Raw genomic sequence first — 25910 nt, 5'->3', positions numbered from 1 at the left:
GGTTAATTGCCGCAAGTCACTCAGGAATGAGTCTTCCTGGGCAGCACGGTGGCGCAGTGGGTTAGCCGTGATGCCTCACGGCGCCGAGGTCCCAGGTTCGATCCCGGCTCTGGGTCACTGTCCGTGTGGAGTTTGCACATTCTCCCCGTGTTTGCGTGGGTTTCGCCCCCACAACCCAAAGATGTGCAGGGTAGGTGGATTGGCCACGCTAAATTGCCCCTTAATTGGAAAAATTAATCGGGTATTCTAAAATTATAAAAATAAATTTTTAAAAAAGAATGAGTCTTCCATTTCCAGAAAATGTTTAGGCATTGTCACAGCCATTCTGTTTTTCAATCAGTATAGTAAAATTCACCAATCAAAGCTCATCAAGCTTAATCTCAGTAAGTATCAGAACTTTCATTTGTCTCTGGATTCAAAATCCCAGATGAGCTCCCTTTTTAAAAAAAAAATAATAATTTACAGGATGTGGGCATCGCTGGTTAGGCCAGCATTTATTGCCCATCCCTAGTTGCCCTTCAGAAGGATCATTGGATAGACTATACTCACCCCCCTAAAAGGAAGATGGTTGGTAAGACTGTCTGTGTGGAGTTTGCACTTTCTCCCCATATCGGCGTGGGTTTTCTCCAGGTGCTCCGGTTTCCTCCCACAATCCAAGGATGTGCAGGTTAGGTAGATTGGCCAAGCTAAATTGCCCCTTTGTGTCCAAAGGTTTAGGTGGGTTTACTGGGTTACGGGTAAAAGGTGGAGGCTTGAGCTTAAGTAGGGTGCTCTTTCCAAGGGCCAGTGCAGACTCGATGGGCTGAGTGGCCTTCTGCCGCGTTAAAAAAAAATCTATAAATCTCTCCTTGTAATTCTCCCCACTCAGACAGCTTCAACAGTGACCCACCTCACATGGTTTCAATTTCACCTTCCGAGATTCCTTTCCCCTGTTCTCTGAGTACCTCGAATTTCGCCATTCAAGCACACTTTCAGGTTTTCGGCTGTGCCAAGCAGAATACCACAGCTCCAAAAGGGTACCTTTGCCCCAACAGCTCTCTTTACTTAAAGTCTGCTTCCCATAATTTTTTTTTAACTTAACTGGGACTTCTGCCTGTGCCTATCTCTGTCACGCTTGCTGGTTAACCCCCTGAAATTGAATGCCTCTGTGGTTCACTGATCCGTAGACTGGTCTGATGACCTATCACAATACTCCAAGAGGGTCCCACCTTTGTTACTAGATAGGAACAAATGTAACAAGCATGGGAACATTCTGTACATTAAATGTCACAATCTTCACAGACTGCCAATTTAGCACACAGAGACATGGAGGTAAAAATGAAATTTGTGACAACGTAAGTTGTTTTAATTGCTAACACAGTCGTTGAATTTCCCAGTTTCCCTAAATTGTGAATTTGGGAACACAGCAAATTAACCAGTTGGATATGTTGTTTCATCATACTCTTGCAGTTTGGATTTGCTATCAACACATCGCAAAGAAAAAACAACCCTTGACCCCCATCTCCTTTGCAACTGCTACCCCATCTCCAACCTCCCTTTCCACTCCATTGTCCTTGAACATATTTTTGCTTTCCAAATCTGTGCCCCTCTTTTCCCAGAAACAATGTTTGAATCCCTCAAATCACAAATCTGCTGCTGACCCAGTGTCAAAACAGTTGGTCATAAATGACATGCTGGGTGATTATGACAAAGGTAAACTAGCTCTCCTCACCTTCTTGAATTCTCTTCAGTCTGTGACATGGTTGACCACATTATCCTCTCCCACTGCCTCTCCACTTCCATCCAGCTCCCTTGTGGTTCTATTATCTATTTAATCATATCCAGAGAATCACTTGCAATATCTTCTCTTTCTGCACCCTCACTGTTATCTCTGGTCCCAAGGATCTATCCCTGTACTCCTTCTATTTCTGACCTCTATACTGCCCCTTAGCAACGTCATTCAAAAGTGCAGCATAAGTTTTCTCTTATGCTGCCGACACCCGGCTCTACCTCACCGCCATTGTTGCTAATTGTTAGACTGCTTATCAGACATGCAATACTGGATGAGAAGAAACTTCCTCCATTTAAATATTGGAAAGACAGAAGCTATAGTTTTTAATTCCTGCCCCAAATCCTGTTCCTTAGCTACCAACTCCATCCCTCTCCCGGCCAGTGGTCTGAAACCAAATTAGTCTGTTCACAGCTTTGGTGTCATATTTGATTCAGACCAGCGTCTGGCCACATTTGTTGCCATCACCAAGGCTCCCTTTCTCCAACTCTATATCATTGCCAACTTTTCGCTTCCCATCTTATCTGCTGCTGAAATCCTCACTCATGGCCCTTTGTTACCTTTTTAAAAAATCCTTACCAACGTAAAGATTCTCTCAACAGAGGCAGCTGAGTCACGTACAAGATATGACCGCAAAATCGGACTAAATTAGAATTGGTCTTGACTTTCACCCTGCTGAATAAATATGGTGCTGTGTATATGGCCACAAATAAAATGTCTATTTCTATCCTGCTTCGTTGTGTTTACCATTTAAGGATTGGGACATGAACATTTAAAAATTAATGTGTGGTTTATTTTTAAACTGTGAACAGACCAATGGAAAAGAGTTTCTGTTCTGCACTTTAATCTGAGAACAATGTTTTTTATTGGTTCAATCTGCCAAGTGTTTAGAATCATAGAATTTACAGTGCAGAAGGAGGCCATTCAGCCCATCGAGTCTGAACCGGCTCTTGGAAAGAGCACCCTACCCAAGGTCAACAACTCCACCCTATCCCCATAACCCAGTAACCCCACCCAACACTTAAGGGCAAATTTGGAAACTAAGGGCAATTTATCATGGCCAATCCACCTAACCTGCACATCTTTGGACTGTGGGAGGAAACCGGAGCACCCGGAGGAAACCCACGCACACACGGGGAGGATGTGCAGACTCCGCACAGACAGTGACCCAAGCCGAAATCGAACCTGGGACCCTGGAGCTGTGAAGCGATTGTGCTATCCACAATGCTACCGTGCTGCCCCTCGAGGATTAATATGGATTCGATTCTTAACCCAATATTAACAAGTGTATGAAAATGAATATCATATTTGAAAATACCATACATATCTTAAATTAGTGTCTGTCTTGAGAACATTAATCTCTTTCTATTAAGGGAATGCACAACTTTAAGTGCTTGATAAATCATAGCTGTTTAGCTCAGTTTTTAGTATAGTTTGCCATTGTAACAATATGTTTAGCAACTTGGGCTGCATTACTTAGCTTGTGGCCTTTATCTTCATTCATGTGTGGGCATAACAGAACATGTTTGCTATTTTAACTTATAACCATATTTATTTAATTTAGAAAATCAGTTGTACATTTTTTAACATAACGCTTTGCTTTAAATGAGCATGCTATGTTGGCTAATTAATTCACACTTTCTGGCTGTTAGAGCTAGGCTGATTTTTTTCCACATTACTTTGGCCAAGATATTCGAGTCTCCAGTTGTTTGTATCTTGGAAGATGCGCTGGGGAAGCCCTCGAAAATACCAAATTGTGACTTGCCCATTGGAAATTGAAATTTCCCAGGCAATTATCCTGTGTCAGAACCCTCTGGGAAAAAGTTTCCAACTCTGAGGCGTCAGAGGGCTTTGACTTAATTACATGGATAGTTACCCAGGAAATGTTAGACGGGAAAGACATCACGTTTAACTCGTGGGTAACTATATAACTCATCCCTTTCCAATCCCCGCTGATTCTCCAACTCCATCCTGACCAACTTGACCTTTTTCCCCTCCCCACCTGACCCTCCAAATCTCCTGTCCTGACCTCACCACCTTGCCCCCTGCCACCTTGTCCACGTTCCTCATTCACGAACAGAGTGAAAAACTACTTAAATATCCCAAAATTTCACTGAAGATGTTTTGAATTAGTAACAACAATTAAAATCTGAGTGAACATAAAAATTAGATTTTTATTGTCCGTACTGGCCTTGGTGCTCGAGGGCTTCAAAAGTTCACCTTTGGAAGAATGTGTTAGGGATTCATGGCAAACTCTACTGGTCCAATGATCTATCACGTAGTAAGATATTTCAATATGTTATTAACTTACTTACATTTCAACTATATCAATGTAATGCAGAAATTGGAGTCTGCATTCTTAAAGTCTTAAGAACTGAAGTCTTAAATGTTACTGGTTAAATTATTTTTGCTTTTAGGGACTGTATGATATTCACATTAAGCTGCAGAGTGTACCTTTCCTTGGTTGGGAGCCCCCGGAAAAATCTCATGCTTTAACTGCACGGTAAGAATAATCATTTTGTCCAGTACAGTAAGAATTGCTCCTATGTCATGAATTGAGAAACTTGTACCAGTTGATCATGGTTTTATAATGACACACATCCTTGCTGTTCTTCATTCCAAGACCTACCCCTCTTCCCTGTTGTTTTAAATTACATTACGGTTGTGTTTGTTGCCAATGCCGTGCATGTACAGTTCTGGTGTGCACTGAGCTAAACCAATTACCATCAAATATAATAAAAACATTGATGAACTGTTTGGGTGCTTTTGATCAGCATCAACCTAAAATACAACTGATCAAAGAGATTTCTCAAGGATGAAGGATTTCTCTGTCAGGATTTCATTTTTTTAAATCCCATTTTATATAAAACTCAACAGATTTTGACTCCCTTATTAAATAAGCATCAACAAGTAGATGTTGGTGCCTGTGAGAAACTGTAGTTAGCACTTTTTTAATATTGTAGAAAATAACAAGATCCCACTCCACAATTGTCTTGGGTTAGTTCAGATATTGTGGATCTGAATAACAAATTCAGATTACCTAACTTCGCAGTTCATAACACGCTTTCGCAGTTTTTTGTATTCTGTCATGTTGTCAGAAACTGCAGACTTAGCCACTTATTATAGGCAAAACCCACAAAGTTTAACAGTAAACCTGTTGCTTAGGGCATAAATTAATGCTGCTTAACAAGCTAAGTAGCATGCATTTTGCAATCCAAAATGCTGCAGAAAATGTATTCGCTGGCTCCATGCATGAAATGTTTCTTGTCCCTAATTGCTTTTCAAAGAATGGCTGTGAGCTGCCTTCTTGAACCGTTGCACTTTCATATATTGCTAACCACATTTATTTTGCTTTAAAATTCTGTTTCACTCAGATGCTTGACATTTGTCATTAGGATGTGTGAGTACAATTCCCCAACACACCAATAAGACTCTTGGAATTCCATGTAATAAAAGCAGAATTTAATTTATTCAGGCCACTTTGAAAAACACATGCTATTTTGCCTTATTGAAAGCACGCAAGTGAAGAAATTGTACTATCTTCACAAATTCCACTCAAAAGTTTGATCTTTGCCGAATTGGATTGGATTAGATTGGATTTGTTTATTGTCACGTGTACCGAGGTACAGTGAAAAGTATTTTTCTGCAAGCAGCTCAACAGATCATTCAGTACATGGAAGAAAAGGGAATTAAACAATTCAAGAAAATACATGAGAATACATAATAGGGCAACGCAAGATATACAGTGTAACTTATATAAGCATTGGCATCGGTTGAAGCATACAGGATGTAGTGTTAATGAGGTCAGTCAATAATGAGAATCATGAATTGGCTGCTCGGATCATAAAATAGCGCTTGCACAAAAGGGTCCTCCTGGGCTCTCTGGCAAAGCTGCTTATTTAGTATAATTTCTCAGTTCTTTCCCAATATCCCTGCATTTTGTCCCTTCCAAGTATTTATGCCAACTCTTTGGATGGCTACTACTGAATCTGTATCTACCAGTTTGTCAGGCAGTACATTCCAAACTCTAACCATGGAGTGTAAACAGATTTTTCCTCAGAAGGTCTCTTTTTCTCTTTCCAATCACTTTAAATCTGTACCCTCTGGTTATTGACTCTTCAATTATTGGAAAAAGTTTACTTTATTTACCCTATTTAAACCCTTCATGAATAGATTGACTGTTCAATCCCTCAAGCCATTTTTGACCCAAAATTAAGAGATTTAGTGAATTTTTAAAAATTATGAACTTTTAACATTTAATTTGTTTTGAAATCCATTTTTGGCTGCTTAAAATCTTATACCAGTTTAGAGTATCGTAAAATTGTGACATAATTTCTGATACAGGAGAGAAAATATTTTGTTGCATTATTATCCATGTTGCATACGTTAAGAGAATATGGTCAAAAGATACTTTAAAAGTAAATTATTTCATTTGATTTTAGTGAGGTAATGAGTTACCCAGTAACTTGCTTCAAACAACTAGAGAAGGTTGGACGCGTAGTGGACATCCTTAGTGATACATCAACTAATCATAATGGATTTCCAGTGGTGGATGAGAATCATGAGGTACATGGATATGGTTTTAAATATAGATTTTGGTGGTTAATTCCCACCAAGTAAAATTGATGATGGTGAAGATGGTTTTGGAATTGATCAACTAACCACTTTATTTAGCCATGCTCCATTAGCTGTGATCTGTTAAATCGAGATTTGTTTTATGAGAATGTTCAAGTCTTGCAGTAAAAGAGAAAATGCTGTATTATTTTCTGCTGACGTTCAATTCCGAGACATCAGGCTGCTCTCTCTAACCCCCAGAGCCTCATCCAGAAATCATTGTAAGCGCTGGCGAATGACAAAAGCCCTGACAAAAGCTGGTTAGGCTTTTTAATTTGGGGCCGTCATTGAAGGTTTTGATACATTTTAACTAAATTAGACCTCTGCGATGGGGTATTCTTTTCTGCTGCTTTTTCTTTTGATTGTTATTATTTATTGTCATTAATTTTTTTAATGAACATGCAAAATGAAGTTCAATATTGATGAAAAAGATCATTTGAATTGAACCATTGAGCTGGATTTCTGCGCTCATGGATCATACATGCACATGGGCAAAAACTTCTGTTTTGGATTCCTGCTTTTCCTTAACCTTTGGATGCTGAGGCAGATTGTGTACTTTCACTGCCACTTGGCTAAGATTATCTAACTCGGCAAAGGCTGGTGCACAAGCCTAGTTCCATCCTGCAGTTTTATGCCTCTGATGCTGAACATTTGACCCATGGGGAGAGTTTTTCGTTAAATTGTTTGATTAGTATGCATTGTCTCAGGTGTAACTTGACCCATACTGACAAGAGTATAACTCCTCTTAATTTATATTAAGGCCTTAAAAAATATTTAAGACCGACTGCTGCACTTTCTCCCTCATCTGCTTTGTATTCCAAACCTTTTGCATTATTCTGCTGTTAGAACTCGGACCACCTAACATTGTGAGAGAGAATCTAGGACAGTGATTGGATCTCTTCTCTTCTCTCCCCCCCCCCCCCCCCCCCCAAAATGACAGGATATTTGTTTGGTTTGGTGTCTGAGCTAAAAATAGGAACTCCGTTCTTGGGAAATCATTGGTGTAAAATCAGCTATTCCACACTAGCTTGTTGATATACCAAATGTCATTGAATCATCTGGGGTTTTCTGTGTTCTATTAAGTTTTTTTTGCAATTCACATGACATCTGGATATTCAATCCAGAGAAGTTAAAATATTTGGATTGGAAAATCTTGTGCACCCCAGAGACTAGTTGCTGTTTGCTATGAAAATGTTGTTTCCACTCCTCTCTTTCTCATTTTACTTCATTATTTCTACATTCAGCCAGCATAGCACAGTTATTTTTATCAAGTACATTATCTACTCTAAAAAGATTCCAGATGCAGATCTGGCAGTATCCATGGAGAGAGAGCCAGTTCATGTTTCAAGTTTAATATGACTCTCCTTTGGAATTTCTTCTGACCTGCTGAATTTTTCCAGCACTTTCTATTTTTGTTATTGTCTACCAATTTTACAACAATATTTTCTGAAAAACCTTTCATTTTACCAAATGGGAATGTGCCAATACCTAATCTGGAATTGTTTTTGGTCAAGTTTATTCTTTTTGTTTCTCATTACTGTAAAGAAAGGGAGAGCGAACTTAAAAAGTCTGTTATGAGAGTTTATTATTTCTGTTTTTGGTGCAGTAATTCTAATTTCCATTCATAACTATATGGTTATATGCTTTCATTTATTTCAGCCTGATGGTGATAATGTTGGAAGACTATGTGGGTTAATATTGCGGTCACAGTTAATTGTCCTCCTGAAACATAAGGTGATCTTACAAATAGAATCTGAATTTAATACGAAGCCAAATGTGATTTCTGCAATGCTTGGATAGCTCTGATTCCAATGATAGGATAATTTTTATACAGGGAGAGGGGGAATGGAGTTGTATTCATGTTCCGTGGGATGTACATGTTCTCCTAGCCTTTTAGATGGAGCAGTGTTCATATGATATAGCATGCATTGCACTGATCTTTGAAACTAAACCATAATTAATCTTTTATTTTGGAATTAATTTTAAATGTTGAGGTGGAAAGAAGGAATAGCCATATGCCACTCACTCTGAAGCCATAAAAATGCTCAACTAATTAATTTTCCAAGAGTATGGACCAGTTGGTCTATTCTAAGAATTAAAATGGAATATCTTAAAATTTCACTCAAATGTTTCAAATTGTTTTATTTTCAAATGTTGCGCATTTAACTGAGAGAATTTTATATTTATGTAATATCATCACACTTCAGAATGCTCAAAAGTACTCTATATAATAAAGGATTGAACACATTTGTAAATAATGGTGCTTTAGCATAAAACCAGCTTAAAATATCTGCGCAAAATTTCCTCAAAGTTAAACAAATCCACTCTTAAGTCATAGTTACACAGATTCTCTGAGAAATTCAGGGCCTCTGTTAACCAGCTTAAAATTATTTTCTGTTAAAAGCTTTCTTAATTCTGAAAATGACAATTGAGTGACATAAATGTATTAGCTCATGTTTCTTTGTCTTTTCTCTTGGTTTTAATTATGTTTTTATGATTTTAGGTGTTTGTGGAAAGGGCAAACTCAAACCTTACACAGAGGAAACTTCAACTGAAGGACTTCAGAGATGCTTATCCACGATTCCCTCCAATTCAGTCTATTCATGTTTCACAAGATGAGCGAAACTGTACAATGGACTTGACAGAATTCATGAACCCAACTCCATATAGTGTCCCTGGGGTAATGAAATTTAACTGCTGTCTTAGTGTTGTCTGACTGATCGTTCAAAACATTCCGTTCAAATAATGTTTTTATATTTAAATTTTCTTGAGTGAAGTTATTTTAGAATTGAAATGCTCACAATTCTGTCGACATTGATTTGAGCTATTTCACCACAGCAAATAAATGTCTGATCTGAAGTGTTTCTCACTTGAGAAGAGCATAAGCAAAGATCATGGGCGCGATTCTCTGGGCTCCGATGTCGAAATTACGGGATGTGGAAATTCCCGTATCAGCCTCCCCGGACAGGCGCCGGAATGTGGCGACTAGGGGCTTTTCACAGTAACTTCATTGAAGCCTACTCGTGACAATAAGCGATTTTCATTTTCAAATTCGGCAATTGGCTGGAGAATCCCTGTTTGCGACAAAATCGGGGGTGGCACCTCTTTCGCTATGCTCCGTCCCTCCAAAGCGGCGTACTCTAGGATTATGCTACACGCCATATCGATGGCCTCGGGGCGTTATCCGAGGCCAACCCCCTGATGCTCCGCTTCCGACAGGCCAAGTTCCTGACGGCATGCGTCTCTCATGCTATTTTTTGTCGGGCCTCGGCATGGCAGCTGCGGCTCAGCCCACCACCGCCACAGTCGGGGGAGAGCCAGTCCGCGAGCAAGGGGGGACTTTGGCAGGGGCTGGGGCCACTGCGGCCGGCCCGTGCGCATGCGCAGCCATGAACCTGACAATTCTCTGGTCGTATAGGCAGCTACTGCCGGGTGCTCTACGCTGCCTACCTGCTAGCCCCCTGCCAGACGGGGGGAATCGGTGGCCGTTTTGCGCCGATTTTTCAGTCAGTTCCCACACCGGCGTCAGGACATAGTCTGAAAATCGGAGAATCCAGCCCCAGAAATCTCGTTCATGCTCATTGTTCTAGTACTTTAATTTTTGCACCTTGGTGTTTTAAACAGCTCTAATAATTTCATTGTACACTTCTGCTTTTCTATTCATTCCAAAACAAGTTTGAATTCTTAATTATATGAGCTAGAAGTTTTTTACTCTTTGTTTACCATTCATTTCATAGAATTTCTACAGTGTAGAAGGAGGCCATTCAGCCCATCGAATCTGCAGTGACCCATGGAAAGAGCACCTTATTTAAGCCCAAGCTTCCACCCTATCCCCGTAACCCAGCAACCCAACCTGACCTTTTGGACGCCAAGGGGCCATTTAGCATGGCCAATCCACCCGGAATAAATCCTGTTGGTCTCTGTGCTTCTCAATGCCACTCTACCTCTTGTGTTATAGTGGCAAGAACATTTTTTTTAAAATTCCAATTAAGGTACAATTTAGTGTGGCCAATCCACCTACCCTGCACATCTTTGGGTTGTGGGGATGAGACCCACACAGACACTGGGAGAATGTGCAAACTCCACACAGACAGTGACCCGGGATCGAACTTGAGTCCTCAAGCTTGAGTCCTCAAGCAGGAATCCTGGGAGTGGGACAAAATTAAAGAAACCAATAGTTAAGTAAACTCTGCTGCTTAGCTCATGCCCATTGACTAAATCAGAAACCAGTTTCAGACAGATGGGAAAGCTTTTTGTCAGCAACAGACAAACAGCATCCAACTAAATTACAATTTTATTTTAAACCTGGCATCTATCAGAAATGAACCAAATAACTTAAATGTCTCCACGTTTTTCTCAGCCAACATTTTCCTTCACTCAGATGAAATTATTATCTACTAAAATTCTGAAAACAAAATAGCCTATTTTCCATGAAATTGGTCTTTAATGGATGAAGCACCGGCAAGATCTTTCCCTGCACTAGTCTGTGTTTATGTCTGGAGGTGGGGCTTGAATTGGATGTTTCATGTGAGTCTTGATTCCTGGAGATTTCTAACTGCAGTGAACCAAGTGTGTTTGTTCACAGGATCAGATGAGTAAGGTAGGTGGAGGATTTTGCAATGAATAGATACCGGCATAAATGTATTGGGCCAAATCAACTTCTTCTGTTTATCTAAAATATTCAGATGCAGCACACAAATTGTCAAATGATAACCGCATAGAAAATATCCAGGGTGTTATAGCTGTTATTGGCAAATTGGATGCGAGATGCATCATGGAAGTTGTAAAACTCAAAATATTAAAATACAAGAATACTTCAGATTTTATTGTATGACTACCAAATAATTGAGGCATGAACAGTGGTTTTTAAAAATTATTTATTTTTACACAATTTCTCTACAGTAGTTAATGTGTTTATTTGGTCAGAAATTGTTCATTTCAAGGACAGAAAGGAGAACGGTGCAGTCTAATTCTGTCTACGTTTCTGGAAAGTACACGTGGCTAATTGGGTAGAACCAGAATGGAGGTGTATGTCAATCACCTTGGCTTGTTTACCATTTCAATGTGATATTGTTTGAGCTGGGCTAGGCAAGCACAAATTCATGTTTGAACAAATTTTCAAATCTACCAATTGTTTTTTTACAGGAGGCATCTCTTTCTCGAGTCTTTAGGTTGTTCCGTGCTCTTGGATTGAGACATTTGGTGATATGTGATGGATCTAATGGGGTGAGTAGTCAGGTTGTAGTAGAAAATATGTTATGAAAGTGTATATTTTGAATGTTTTGTTTAGAGCATTTTCTGCAGAAAATGTGAAAAATATGAACATACGAAATAGGAGCAGAAATAGGCCATTTGGCCCCTTCAGCCAGCTCTGTCATTCATTTTTTAAAAAAATAATTTTTATTCAAATTTTCAACAAATTTTAACCAACAAAACGGAAGAAAAGAGAAAAAACAGTAACCCCCCCCCCCCCCCCCCCCCAATACAGAAGCAATAAATTAACAAAAATAATTAAATACCATGGAAACAAATGCACGTACCCAGTAAAGAACAACCCCTTGGTTTGCTGCTGAAACTGACCACCCACTAATGCTCCGCCAGGTAGTCTAGAAACGGCTGCCACCGCCGGAAGATCCCTTACACTGACCCCCTTAGGGCAAACTTGACCCTCTCCAGTTTGATAAACCTAGCCATATCGTTGATCCAGGATTCCACGCTCGGGGGCCTCGCATCCTTCCACTGCAAAAGAATCCTGCAAAAGGGACACAAAGGTCAGAATACCGGCCTCTTTCACCTCCTGCACTCTCGGCTTAGCTGCCACCCCAGAAATTGCGAGCCCCCAATCCGGCTCAACCCTGGAGCCAACCACCCTTGACAACATCTCCGCGACGTCCCTCCAAAAGCCGTCCAGCGCAGGGCACACCCAAAAACTGTGGGTGTGGTTTGCCGGGCTCCCCGAACACCTGACACACCTGTCCTCTCCCCCAAAGAACCGGCTCAGCCTTGTCCCAGTCATGTGCGCCCTATGCAGCACCTTTAGTTGAATCAAACTAAGCCTCGCGCAGGAGGAGGAGGAATTCACCCTCCAGGGCATCCGCCCATGTTCCCTCATCAATCTCCTCTCCCAGCTCCTCCTCCCACTTATCCTTCAGCTCCTCCACCGAGGCCTCCTCCCCCTCCTGCATCACTTGGTAAACTGCCGAGGTCCTCCCCTCACCGACCCACGTCCCCGAGAGCACCCTGTCCTAAACCCCCCCTTGACGGCAACAGTGGAAACTCTGCCACCTGCCGCCTAACAAACGCCCTAATCTGCATGTATCTAAAGGTGTTCCCTGGGGGAGGCCCAACCATCCCTCCAACTCCTCCAAGGTCGCAAACTTCCCGTCGAGCAAGAGGTCCCCCATCCCCCTGATACCTGCCCTGTGCCAGCTCAAAAACCCTCCATCCATCCTCCCAGGTATAAACCGGTGGTTCCCCCATATCGGGGACCAAATTGAAGCCTTCACCTCCCCCCTATGCTGCCTCCACTGCCCCCAAATCTTGAGGGTAGCCGCCACCACCAGACTCGTAGTATACCTTGTTGGGGGGAATCGGCAACGGCGCCATCACCAGTGCCTCCAGGCTCGTGCCCACACAGGACGCCACCTCCATCCTTTTCCAAGCTGCCCCCTCCCCCTCCATCACCCACCTACGTATCATCGCCACATTGGCGGCCCAGTAGTACCCACATAGGTTGGGCAACGGCAACCCCCCTACATCCCTACCCCGCTCCAGGAACACCCTCCTCACCCTCGGTCTTCTGCACCCACACAAATCCCATAATACTCCTATTGACCCTCCTGAGGAAAGCCTTCAGAATCATGATAGGGAGGCACTGGAAGAGGAACAAGAACCTCGGGAGCACTGTCATTTTGACAGACTGGACCCTGCCCACTCGGGAGAATGGCAACACATCCGACCTCCTAAACTCCTCCTCCATCTGCTCCCCCAGCTCCTGGCTATCTGGACCCCCAGGTACCTGAAACTCCTCTTTGCCCTTTTCAGCGGGAGCTCTCCAATCCCTCTCTCCTGGTCCCCTGGATGCACCACGAACAGCTCACTCTTCCCCACGTTGAGCTTATACCTGGAGAAGCCCCCGAACTCCTCAAGCGTCCTCATCACCTCTGGCATCCCTCCCATAGAGTCTGCCACGTACAACAATAAATCATCCGCGTATAACGACAGCCGATGCCCACCCCCCCCCCCCCCGCACTATCCCTCTCCAGTTCCTCGACTCCCTCAGTGCCATGGCCAGGGGCTCGAACGCCAGCGCGAACAGCAGGGGATCAGGGGACACCCCTGCCTCGTCCCCCGGTACAGTCGAAAATTCTCCGACCTCCTCCCATTCGTAACAACACTCGCCACCGGGGCATCATACAGCAGCCTCACCCACCTAATAAATCCCTCTCCAAACCCGAACCTTTCAGAACCTCCCAAAGATATCCCCACTCCACCCTATCGAAGGCCTTCTCCGTGTCCATCGACGCCACTATCTCCGCCTCCCCATCCACCGCCAGCATCATTATGACATTGAGAAGCCTCCGTACATTGACGTTCAACTGGCTCCCCTCACAAAACCCGTTTGTTCCTCGTGTATGACCTGCGGCACCACGTCCTCCACCCTCCTGGCCAAGACCTTTGCTAGCAGTTTCGCGTCCACGTTGAGGAGCGAAATCGGTCTATAGGACCCGCACTGAAGGGGTTCCTTCTCCTGCTTCAGAATCAATGAGATCAACGCCTTAGACATCGTCAGGGGCAAAGCCCCCCCTTCCCTCTCCTCATTAAAGGTCCTTACTAGTAGCGGGCCCAGCAGGTCTGAAAAGTTCTTATAGAATTCAACCGGGAACCCATTGGGTCCCGGTGCCTTCCCCGACTGCATGTTCCCCATCGCGTTAACCAGCTCCTCCAGCCCAACTGGTGCCCCCCCCCCCCCCCCCCCCCCCCCCCCGCTCCTCCCCCACTCTCGGAAACCTTAGCTTGCCCAGAAAGCAGTCCATTCCTCCCTCCTCCACTGGGGGCACTGACCTGTATAGTTCCTCATAAAAGGCCCTGAACACTCCATTAATGCCCCTCGCACTCCGCACCAGACTTCCTCCTCCATCCCTAATACCCCCTATCTCCCTAGCCGCCTCCCGCTACCGGAGCTGGTGCGCCAGCATCCGACTTGCCTTTTCTCCGTATTCGTATACCACCCCCTGTGCCCTCCTCCACTGCGCCTCCGCCTTCCTGGTGGTAAATATATCAAACTCCGCTTGAAGGCTACGACGCTTCCTCAACAGCCCTTCCTCCAGGACCTCTGCGCACCTCCTGTCCACCCTCACCATTTCTTCCACCAGCCTCTCCCTCTCCCTTTTCTCCCCCCTCTCCCAATGCGCCCTGATGGAAATCAGCTCCCCCCTAACCACCGCCTTCAGCGCCTCCCAGACCACCCCCACCTGCACCTCCCCGTTATCATTAATTTCTAGGTACTCCTCTATACACCGCTGGACCCGCCCACACACCTCCTCGTCCGACAGCAGCCCCACCTCCGGGGAGTCAAAGTAATACTGGCGGTCTTTATAGGTGACCCAAAGGTGCGCCGGCTGCAACAGGCCAAACTTCACCCCTCTCCTGTGCAGCACTGCTTTCGACCGGTTGTAACCGGCCCTTTTCTTCGCCACCTCCGCCCTCCAGTCCTGGTAAATTCGGACCTCTGCATTCTCCCATCTGCTGCTCCGCTCCTTCTTGGCCCACCTGAGCACACATTCTCGATCGACGAACCGGTGAAACCGCACCAGCACCGCACTTGGCGGCTCGTTGGGCTTGGGCTTCCTTACCAACACTCGGTGGGCCCCCTCCAGTTCCAAGGTCCCCTGGAAGGACCCCGCTCCCATTAGCAAATTCAGCATAGTGACCACATAGGCCCACAGGTCCGATCCTTCCAGCCCCTCTGGGAAGCCCAGGATCCACAAATTCTTCCGCCGCGAGCGGTTCTCCATTTCCTCATGCCTCGCCTGCCATTTCTTGTGGAGCGCCTCGTGCGCCTCCATCTTCACCGCCAGGCCTAGGATTTCATCCTCGTTCTCCAAGGCCTTTTGCCGCACCTCGCGGATCTCCGCCCCCTGGGCTGTCTGGGTGGCCAGGAGCTTGTCGAAAGAGGCCGTTAGCGGTTCCAGCAGCTCAGCCTTCAGCTCCCTAAAGCAGTGATGGAGCAGCTCCTGCTGCTCCTCCGCCCACTGCGTCCACGCTGCCGGTTCCCCGCCCGCCGCCATCTTGTTCTCCCTCCCTCGCAACCTTCTCTGCTCCAGTGCCGATTTTTTTATCGCCCCGCTCCTGGTGCAGTCCATCCACTGGCAGGGAAGCGTTACTGAAGCCTTCCCACACCGGGAAAAGTCCGTCAAGCGCCGTTACGGGCCCTAAAAAGAGCCCAAAAGTCCGAAAATAGCGGGAGCCACCGAACGTGCGGCTTAGCTCCGCAGCGTCGCAACTGGAAGTTCCCCAGCTCTGCCATTCATTAAGATCAAAACAGTGCCTCTAGTGCTGGACTTAGCCATAAGAGGAAACGCCTTTTCAACGTTCACCTTGTCGATACCATTCAGGATCTTGTATACTTCAATCAAGTCACTCCACGCTCTTCTAAATGTTAGTAGAAACGAGCCCAGCCTTTCAATCCTATGTTCATAAGATAACCCGCTCGTTCCATGTATCAATCTAATAAACCTCCCTCTGTACTGCCTCCAATGCATTGGCATCCTTTCTTAAATAAGGAGACCAATAGTACACATAGTATTTCAGATGTGGGGTACAAATTAAGTGAAATGGAACAGAGTCCCATTTAGGCGGGTCTAGCGGGATGGTTCCCAGCACTTGCAGCGCCGTTAATGACCCCACTATTTATTGGAACTCTGCCTTATTTCTGGGCCTCGGCAAGGAAGGTCCTGTCGAGGCCACACTTAGGCTCATTTCCTGCAGTAATGAACTCAGCTTGCCAGTGCAGGAAGAGATCGAGGCACAATTTATAAATGCCGCCCTGATCTCTGGACCCCCCACCACGGCCTGCGGATCATCCCAACGCCCCAACTTGTCCATTAGGGAATTGTTGAGCCTCATAAGGATAGGGTCCTCTGGGCCCGATCCCTGGCAAATACAAGCTGCCACTTTGGCACTGCCAGCCTGGCCTCTGCCAGGGTGCCCAGGTGGCACTGCTGTGGTGCCTGGATGGCATCCGGGCTGTCCAGAGCCCGACCTCCCAGGGGCCCCAAGTTGCCTGGGGGATCTTTGCAAGTGCCAGTACGCTTGGTCCACATTTGTGGAAACCAGTGCTAAATGGCACCCACTCGGGGTCTCCAAGATGAGGCCATTACATCATACGCCTTGGATAACTCTGACGCAGATATATTCAAGTGAGACCCAACTACTCGTTTGAATATGCAAATCTGGATCCTGCCCTCAATGGGAGGAAACCAGAGCACCCGGAGGAAACCCATGCAGACACGGGGAAAACCTGCAGACTCCGCACAGACAGTGACCCAAGCCGGGAATCGAACCTGGAACCATGGAGCTGTGGAGCCACTGTGCTACCGTGCTGCCCTAATTTTCATGTACTGTTTGAGCTGCACACAGAAAAATACCTCGGTACTTGTGACAATAAACAAATTTGATCCAATCCCTACTTCCTTATCTCAACCCAAACCGATTCCACATTCTGATCTGAACCAAGGTCATCTCTAACTATTGCACAAATGTCATCCTTGATTAACAATGCACCTTTACCTAGCTTTCTATTCTTATTGGGCGTCATACACCCCTCGATATTCAGGACCCAATCCTTGTACTCCTGAAGCCAGATCTCTGTAATTGCTATCAGATCATATTTATTTACTTAATTGTGTGTAATGAATTTGTTTACTTTGAGTGCTATACACATTTGGATACAGGGCCTTCAGTTTAGTCTTTTTGCTATCATTTTGACATCTAGTCTTGATTCTTTTTTCGTACTTAGGATTTTTCTCCCTATTCCTTCCTGCCATTCTCCAACCCTTGTTTCCCATACTACTATTTTCATCTCTTCCCTCTACTCTTGGACATGGCACATCCTTCCACATTCGATCCCTTTCCCTCTCCAGTTTAAACCCTTTCTACTTCCCTAGTTACGTACTTTGCAAAAACACTTATCCCAGCATAGGCCGTCTTGGTGGTACAGTCCCAACTTTCCCTTTTACGATGCCAGTGCCCCAAAAACCGGGTCCCACTTCTGCCACACTACCCCATTAATTTTATGTATCCTATGCCAATTTCTATGAGGCTCCGGTAATAATCCAGTGATTATAGCCTTTTGAGGTTCTGCTTTTCAATTTGGTGCCTAGCTCTTCATATTCTCTATGCAGAATCTCTTTCCCAGTTCTGCCTATGTCATTAGTACCTGCATGGACCACGACCACTGGATCCTTCCCCTCACACTGCAAGTTCTCTCCACACTGAGCGGATGTTCTGAACCCTGGCACTGGGCAGGCAGCACAAGACTCTGGCTCTTTGCTGCAGAGAACAGTGCAAATTCCCCTCACTATACTGTTCCCGACTACCTCAAGTTACTTTTTGCTCCCACAATTTGAATATATTAAAATGTGTGATTTTTAGATAAAGATATTAATACAGGTCAACTGAAGAATAAAGTACCTAGCTTAAAGATGATCGTTCCATTGTGTGCTTGTTTTCCCAAAGATTGACCAATAATTAGTTAGCTTGTCTCACATCTATTGTAATGGAAATTCTCTGGTCCTATGCACACAGCAGCCAGACTTTGCCAAGACTTCCTTTTATGGCTGTGAACAGGAGGAGATATACAAAGAACACAAACAGTCAGGTGCAGAAAAAGCTATGAAAGCAATAATATATTCTTAAATGGAAAGCTCCGAGCACATGCATTCTCCAAACTGAAGAGATGAATGTAGGAGTATTGTTGAATTATTGTATTTGCATTTAGTATCATTATTTGAATACGAGTACCAATTGAGTGAAGTGAATTTGATCTACATGCAAATTTCCATAGGGTCCTTAAAGCACAGAAGAAGACCATTCAATCCTTCGAGTTCATGCCGGCTCTCTATAAAGCAATCCAATCAATCCCAATCCCCATGCTTTCTCCTAATAGCTGAGCAAGCTTATTTCTCTCAAGTGCCAAACCATTATCTCAGCTTCATTGTGGACATCAAATTCCAGGTCATTACCACTCGCTGCGTCAAAAAGTTCTTTCTCAGATTTCCCACCCTCCCCTGTATCTTGCCCCAAAATGCCAAGAATTAAAGCAACTTATCAATGAGCTTCTCCTCACCATATGTTTTCTCAGGCTGCCTTCAAAAAATGAAGAAGCACATGGGTGCAAGACACCAGTATGGCTCACAAGCCAATACTGTTGTTACATCTTGCATTATATATAATTGTTCAGTTAGATATTGGAAACTAGGGGAATTCCCCTGAACACAAGATGCTCAGAAAGCAAATGAGGGAGACGATATATCTAAAGCACGACCTGAAATTTTAGGGAAAATAAACAATGTTTGGCTTTGGAGATGGAAGTTGTAAACACAATTTTCCAAAATATCTTCAAAAATGTAAAAATCTGGGATTATATCTAATTAAATGTAGTTGAAGGGCTTGAGTTAAGTTTTATGATGTAAGTCCAGCCAGATCACTTCAGTTAATTGAAGCTCCGTGTAAAGTAATTGTGATTTAATGCTAACATTGTTTATTTTGCACGTAGGTAATTGGAATTGTTACCAGAAAAGACCTTGCCAGATATCGTTTGCATAAAGGTCAGCTGGAAGAACTTGAAATGGCACATACATGATTGCATCTTGTGCCTTTGTTCAGAAATGGCAATGCACTGGTGTTTTAACTGTTTTCTAATACTAGTTAAAACATTTTATTTACTCAGCATTTTCTTGCACTTCACATGAATGGAGCCTTGTGCACCAGGATATTTTCTGGAAGGGTGACCATATTGTGCCAGAATTGACTTGTTTGCACTGCAATTTGTTAAAACTTAAAATTGTACAGTCTTATATTAATATATTTTTTAAGTTCAATGGACATATGCCTTGCACATTTTTCTGCTATTCCTTCTGTGTCATGGTAAACTTTGGCACTTGGAAATCATGAATGCAAAAGCATTTATAAAGTTGCTCCTATATGATTAGTTGGGCTACTCTAAACTTGTGGAGATTCTACCATGTTTTGAGAAATTCTGCTATTCTCATTGTGATGTTTGGGGTGTGGGGGGCTTGTGGAGGAATACAGGCTGATTTTTAAATATTAAAGAACAAGTTGATCAGTTCAATAACAATTGACTATGCCTGTGAGCAGTTGTAAAAATGGCTGTACTTGTACTGTGACTGCCAGCCTTCGTATAGTATCTGAGAGACCAACAGGTGCTGGCTCCACCTTGCTCGCTATCAGCTGCAGGGGAGCTCTAGACATGCAGATTGCATTCTTCTGCAGACCTCTGCTGATTTCTAAGGTTCAAGCGCAGGCAAGCAACCTGCTTTTCCTGTACGTGAAGATATAAAATTGGCATTTTTTCAACACAGTTCAACAGTTTGATATGGATCCTTAAACTGTGCCTTTGCACTACAGTGGGGTTTTACTGCAACAAGTGTAAAACTACCCGTTGACAGAGGTCTGGTGGTGCTTACCTATAGGTGGGAACAGATCGTGACCTTATTCCTGAGGAATACTACCCTCTTTGATGTTGATACGCGCCTGAAATTGCTTTGCATTCACACAGGTGATTGTATAACCCTACTCTTGAAACTGAGCACAATGCGATTTCTGCAGATTTTTTGTTAGTTAGGTAGTATTAGCATTTGAATAATTAGAGCATACATTCTGTAATCTAATTTATACTTTTTGAATCTATTAAATCAGGAGATTTTTTAAATGACGGAAGTGACAGGTGTGCTTTCCAGGGAGCACAATTTTTAAAAATAGAATTTTGACTTCTGTAGCAGAAGGTAAAATTGGAAAATAATAAATGGTGAGATTTGATTGTGGAGGGTTTTAGTACATCAGTATTGTATTGTTCTTCCATAAATTCTGATGTAAAATGCTGATATATGTACACCTTGCATTTAATTTTAGATTATGTTTATCCTCCTATCTTACACTAAAATAATATGAATAAATGTTGAGCTGATTTCAAACAAAACACGACAGCAACACCTTGGGAACAACTAAAACTCCACACTTTACAAGGTTTAACAAAAATGGCATTTGGATAGCTAATCAGTGTTCTTATTACTTCAACTGTGACTTGCATTTCAGTATAGATTTAAGTCTCATTCTGCTTTATTGATGTCTGAACCGTTAATATAATGGTAAATATATGAATGAATATAAAGATCAAACTGTAAAATAGGTAAACGTTTTGGACTAAGTATGATTCAAGTTTTACGGTATCTTTGTGCTTATGCATTTTATTAAATGTCGTGACTTTTATTTCCTGTAGAAAGAAATGTTTGCGCTTAGGTAGCTTGAATGTTTTTCTCTTAGAAATTTCTTGTTCATGAAGGTGAATGATTTTAATGTTAGAAAATATTCCTTTTGGTTTCCAAGTCAGAGTTGGTGCAGTCAGCTGTCATGCTCATATGTCTTCATCCCACCCCCAGAAGAGCATTTCTTTCCTCCACCCCATCTTAATAATGTGACATCCTATCTTCCAAACCAGCCAGCCTTATGACCTCTGAGTGAAATTGCCAAACCTGCTCAGGTTACAGCTTCTGAATTTGGACTGCCCAGAGTCCATTTATAGCCGGAACACCACTTCAGATCAGAGACATTGATAATACAGGATGGTTTCAAACTCTGATCCTAAAAGAGAAAGGTGATGATCAAATTCCTCTTTAATCCACAAGGACGTCTTTAATGCCCTCAAATTTGTCAGGTGGTTCATCATTACTTAACTAAGAAAGTTCTTTCAAAATTATTATGTCAATGTTTTTTGATAAAATGTACAATTGTGACTGTTACATCTGAAAATGCATGGTGATGTAATGCAAATTTTAGCTGCATCTTATTAAAGCATATTGAACGTTTTACATAAGGATAGAACAGAGGTTGGAACACTTGCTTTTTATATGTGGTAAAACAGGTAACAAATCTTTATTGCCAGTCAATACTGGGGATTATGAATCTGTCCATGAATGTTCTATAGTTTGTTGAAGTGAAGTACTTGTATGAACAAATACATTTGAGATAAAAATGTTGATTCCTAAGATTCAAACCATTTGTTCAGCTGTCTCTGCTGTCACTTACTCCGCCTCCTCCACGAAGCTCAACATCCACCTGTGTTCAATTTAGCATCCATATCTCCCCATGCTAAGTTTTGTAGAGAAATATTTTTATCCTGCAGGTTTCAGCTTAAATTAATTTTCATATTGTCCAATGCAAACTCTGCCGAAAGTCAATGTCATCAGGCAGCATTTTAGAACATAATCTTGCAAAATGTTAGCTTAAAACAAATTGCAATATATTTAAAAGTGGTAACTTGATGCAGTGTGACTAAGGCAGCTAAGTCAAAAATGAACATTTCTATCATTGTCTAGTCACTCCATGTGAGCAACCCAATTTTATACAACAGCAAATTACTTTAACAAAACTTTCAGAACCATTTGCTAGTTACACTGGTCAAGTGACTTTCTTTTTTAAATAAATTTAAAACAATTAATATTAAGCTTCAAAACATACTCATTATTGTACTTGTACCGAAAAGAACTATTTTAATTTTCCAAGAGCTGGCCCAAATGCCCACAAGTGAAACAATTACTGTAAGTTTGCAACGCTGATTAATTCAATGTGGGGTGTGGCCATTTGTGTGTGTGGGGCCAACATCGACAGTGATTGTTTTTGAACTGGTGCAAAAGAATGCATTTTTGTGATGTTTTGCACTGTTTTATTCAATGTTGGGCTCTTTACTGATAAAGTCAAAAAATCGAGTGGAAATGCCATTCACTTTTCCTTTCTATGACCTTTCTCCTCCATCTTTAAGCCATTTAAAAAATATTCCATACATTTATTGCCTCAGTGCAGAAACCCTTCCTCTCCCCTGGCCCACACCAGTCAGCCTGTCTCTTGTTATTAATGTTGCAGTATCTTGTTGCAATTTTTCACAGCTACTGTTTAATTTCAAACACATTCTCCCCCTCATTAGTTCTGATGAAGAGTCAAATTGTCTCGAAACTCTGTTTTCTCTCCCTGCAGTTGCTGCCAGACCGGCTGGGTTTTTCCAGCATTCTCTGTTTTTGTTTCAGATTCCAACATCCACAATATCTTGCTGACTCTTATCTGAAGCCCAGCCAATGATTTTATAAAGGTTTAGCGTAACTTCTTTTCTTTGTGCTCTATGCTTCTATTTATAAAATAAGATTTACATAAGACTTTCCACAACCTTAAGGCAGCTCAAAGAACTTACAGCCAATTTCTTATGCATCGCCACTGGTGTCATTCAGGATATGAGGCAGGCAATTTGTTCTTGATAAGATCCCACACAGCAAGGTGATACTTGCCAGACAATCTTGTTTATTATGATTATACATAATGCTTATCATTGGCCGAGACAATGGGAAGAACTGATCTGTTCCCTTCGAAATATTGTGAAAAGTGGCCTCCATTTTAATTGAAGTCTATTAAATGGCATTCAGACTGAACCAGACTGTTCATAACCCCAGTGTTCCTGTTTAACCATAAACCTGAACTTCTGATCCCTTATTCCTTATATCACAAAGATAGCATCCTTCCAGTTCCATGACGTCGCTGGTTTCGATACCAACCTTGATCGATCTGCTGTTTGGGCTGAATTAATCCAGTTCTCCTGTCCTTAACCTATTCCACACCCAGTCCCAGTGGCTCATCACATTGTCCTCACTGACCTACATTGGCCATATTGCTCAGTTGAAACTTTCGTCTTTGTAACTGCCCTTCCCTATCTATGCAACATCCGTCAGAGCTGCATTCTCCTCCACTACTAGCTCAAACATTCCTCTCTATGCAATCTCTTGTGCATTTGTTTTCCTTGGCACAATCTTTAACGACCATGTCTGCAGTAGCCGATAAGCTATGCCATGGATTTTCTACCCAAACATCACCACCTATCCTCTCATGTCAGGATTCTCCTTGAAACCCACCCGCCAGAATCATCCCATTTCTCTCCCCCCCCCCCCCCCCCCCCCCCCCCCCCCCACACTGTGGAAAAATCCATCCACGTCGGTGTGTCTGCAGAATGGCGTGAAGCCCAACTGGTCTCCAAAGGCATGCATCTGGTGAGCACATTTCCCAGGGGAGTTCAGACGATTGCAGCGCTAAGAGGGTAGAGTGCCGTACCCAGATTAAGCCCGGGCAGTGCCGGGGGAGGGGGTGGATCCAGGGTTAACTGAGTTTTGTTGGGTGCTGGGGTGACCTTTCAAAATGGTTGCTGGTGTGTTGGGCAAATCAGAGATCACTCCACCAGCGATATGTCGCGGGACCCGTCCCTGCCTGTGGTAGTCACCACTAGTAGTATATTACATGTATTACTGCACTGCCCGTATATTAAGAGGTACAAAGGTAAATCCCTGCCTGCTGGCTCCACCCAGTAGGCGGCGTATAAATATGTGTGGAGCTCCTGTGCTGCAGCCATTCTGGTTTCAGCTACAGGAGGCACATTTTTTTGCTCAATAAAGCCTTGATTATTCCACTATTCGTCTTTGTGGTAATTGATAGTTCATCACTGCCCAAAGCATTTACTGATATTGCAGCATTCTTTTAATGAGTCATGTATATGTGCGAGTTTCTGTGAAGGCAACTCAAAGCTCTTTTTGGGTATTTATGTCCAATATTTGAATGGTAAGTCATATGAAAAGATGTACAGTTTCTGGGGTTAAATAAAGTAACAGATGTGTAAACATTAGAAAGTCATCAAAGAATCCCTACAGTGCAGAAGGAGGTCATTTGGCCCATTGAGTCTGCACTGTCCATCTGAAAGAGCACCCTACTGAGGCCCAATCTCCCACCCTATCCCCATAACCCCAACTAGGGGCAATTTAGCATGGCCAGTCCACCTAACCTGCACATCTTTGGACTGTGGGAGGATACCGGAGCACCCAGAGGAAACACACGCAGACACAAGAAGAATGTGCAAACTCCCCACAGACTGTCACCTGAGGTCGGAAACGAACCCATGTCTCGTGCTGTAAGGCAGTAGTGCTAACCAATGTGAAGCCCTACTGTAGCTGAATGGAGGAATGTAGCACAGTGTTGCTTCATTCACATACCAAGGATATTGAGTAAATGAAAGAAGCAATTGTTATGTAAATGAAAATAAGTAAGAGATGATCATGCCAATATGGCCATGTGAGACTTGGGCACATAATCATCCCAATGTGTGCAAATCAGCCATGGGAGGGGCAAAGTTTGGAAAACAAATACTTCCTCTCCGATCCCTAAAGGTAATTATACAAGTTTCAGGAAATCCTGGTGACTAGAAGACTCATCCCTCATATCCAAACACCTTTGCATAGTTATAGCAGAATCATTCCTCGTTTAGCTCCGCATCCATTTATATTTGATTACACCCCTGTGAAGCACTTTTCTTCCTACATTCAAAAATGATGAGTTATTGTAACAATATTTTGTTATTTTTTCTTCTACCACGATGTGAAGATATGAAAGAAGAAAATGTTACTCAAATTTTTTAATTGTGAATTTTGGAAATAAATATTCCAATTGTACTTTTATGCCATATTAGATTATCTCTGAATTTTCATGTTGATTTTAATAGGAAATATAATAGTCTGTGGAACCTTTCTGTCAACATAATCCATAGCAAATTGCTCTACCTGGTGGTAAACATTGTCACAGAATGACTAGAAAAAACATCCTGGGCTGGATTCTCTGATTTTGAGGCTATGTCCAGAGTATGTATATGGTTTTAGGATGAAAAGGCTGATGCTGCCCCGCACCGATGCCCCAATTGGTGAGGGGCTAACAGCCATGCCACGTAAAACGCACGACCTTCCCGATATAAACGGCTGGAGAATTGCCACCACAGGGAACCCCCCCCTGGCAGCAGCACAGCTACCCACCCCCTGATGTGGCGATGCTGGATACAGCCAACAGCCACCACACCTGGTTCTTGAAAACTGAGAGCACATGTCCCTTGCGCCGCCGGGAACTCGGCCCATCGGGGAGGGCCTTCAGGTAACGTCCAAAGGACGTCCCAATGGTGTGCGACGTACTCCTCGATGATGCCGTTTTGGAGCGGGCGGAGCATTCAAAAACAGGCGCCGCCCTTGGTCATAAACAGGGATTCTCCGCCCGATTACGATTTCGGGCAATGGAGAATCCACCCCCTTTACTTTCAGATGCCTATGCATTTAATGTGTATTTCCAGCCCTTGTTTTTGTTCTTTGCCGGTAACATGCAACAGTTTTTTGTTACAGTCGATTTATGGATTAATGAAATAAAACTGAATTTGATTGAA

The 25910-nt window shown here is 43.1% G+C and overlaps 1 protein-coding gene across 1 annotated transcript in view; it reads left to right on the top strand.

Moving 5' to 3' along the window:
• clcn7 (chloride channel 7) overlaps window positions 1–20423 on the top strand; it is a 77652-nt gene extending 57229 nt beyond the window's left edge. Inside the window, exons 20-25 of the mRNA XM_038819508.1 lie at window positions 4186–4271; window positions 6211–6334; window positions 8042–8116; window positions 8886–9062; window positions 11528–11608; window positions 19161–20423. Coding sequence (XP_038675436.1) covers window positions 4186–4271; window positions 6211–6334; window positions 8042–8116; window positions 8886–9062; window positions 11528–11608; window positions 19161–19247 — 630 coding nt within the window. The 3' untranslated portion in view covers window positions 19248–20423. The remainder of the gene's footprint in view (window positions 1–4185; window positions 4272–6210; window positions 6335–8041; window positions 8117–8885; window positions 9063–11527; window positions 11609–19160) is intronic.
• Window positions 20424–25910: the final 5487 nt, after the last annotated feature.

The sequence above is a fragment of the Scyliorhinus canicula genome, chromosome 15, assembly GCF_902713615.1.
Source record: "Scyliorhinus canicula chromosome 15, sScyCan1.1, whole genome shotgun sequence".
Classification (NCBI taxonomy): domain Eukaryota; kingdom Metazoa; phylum Chordata; class Chondrichthyes; order Carcharhiniformes; family Scyliorhinidae; genus Scyliorhinus; species Scyliorhinus canicula.
The sequence above is the reverse complement of the archived record's forward strand: the minus strand, read 5'-3'. Positions and strand labels throughout refer to the sequence as shown.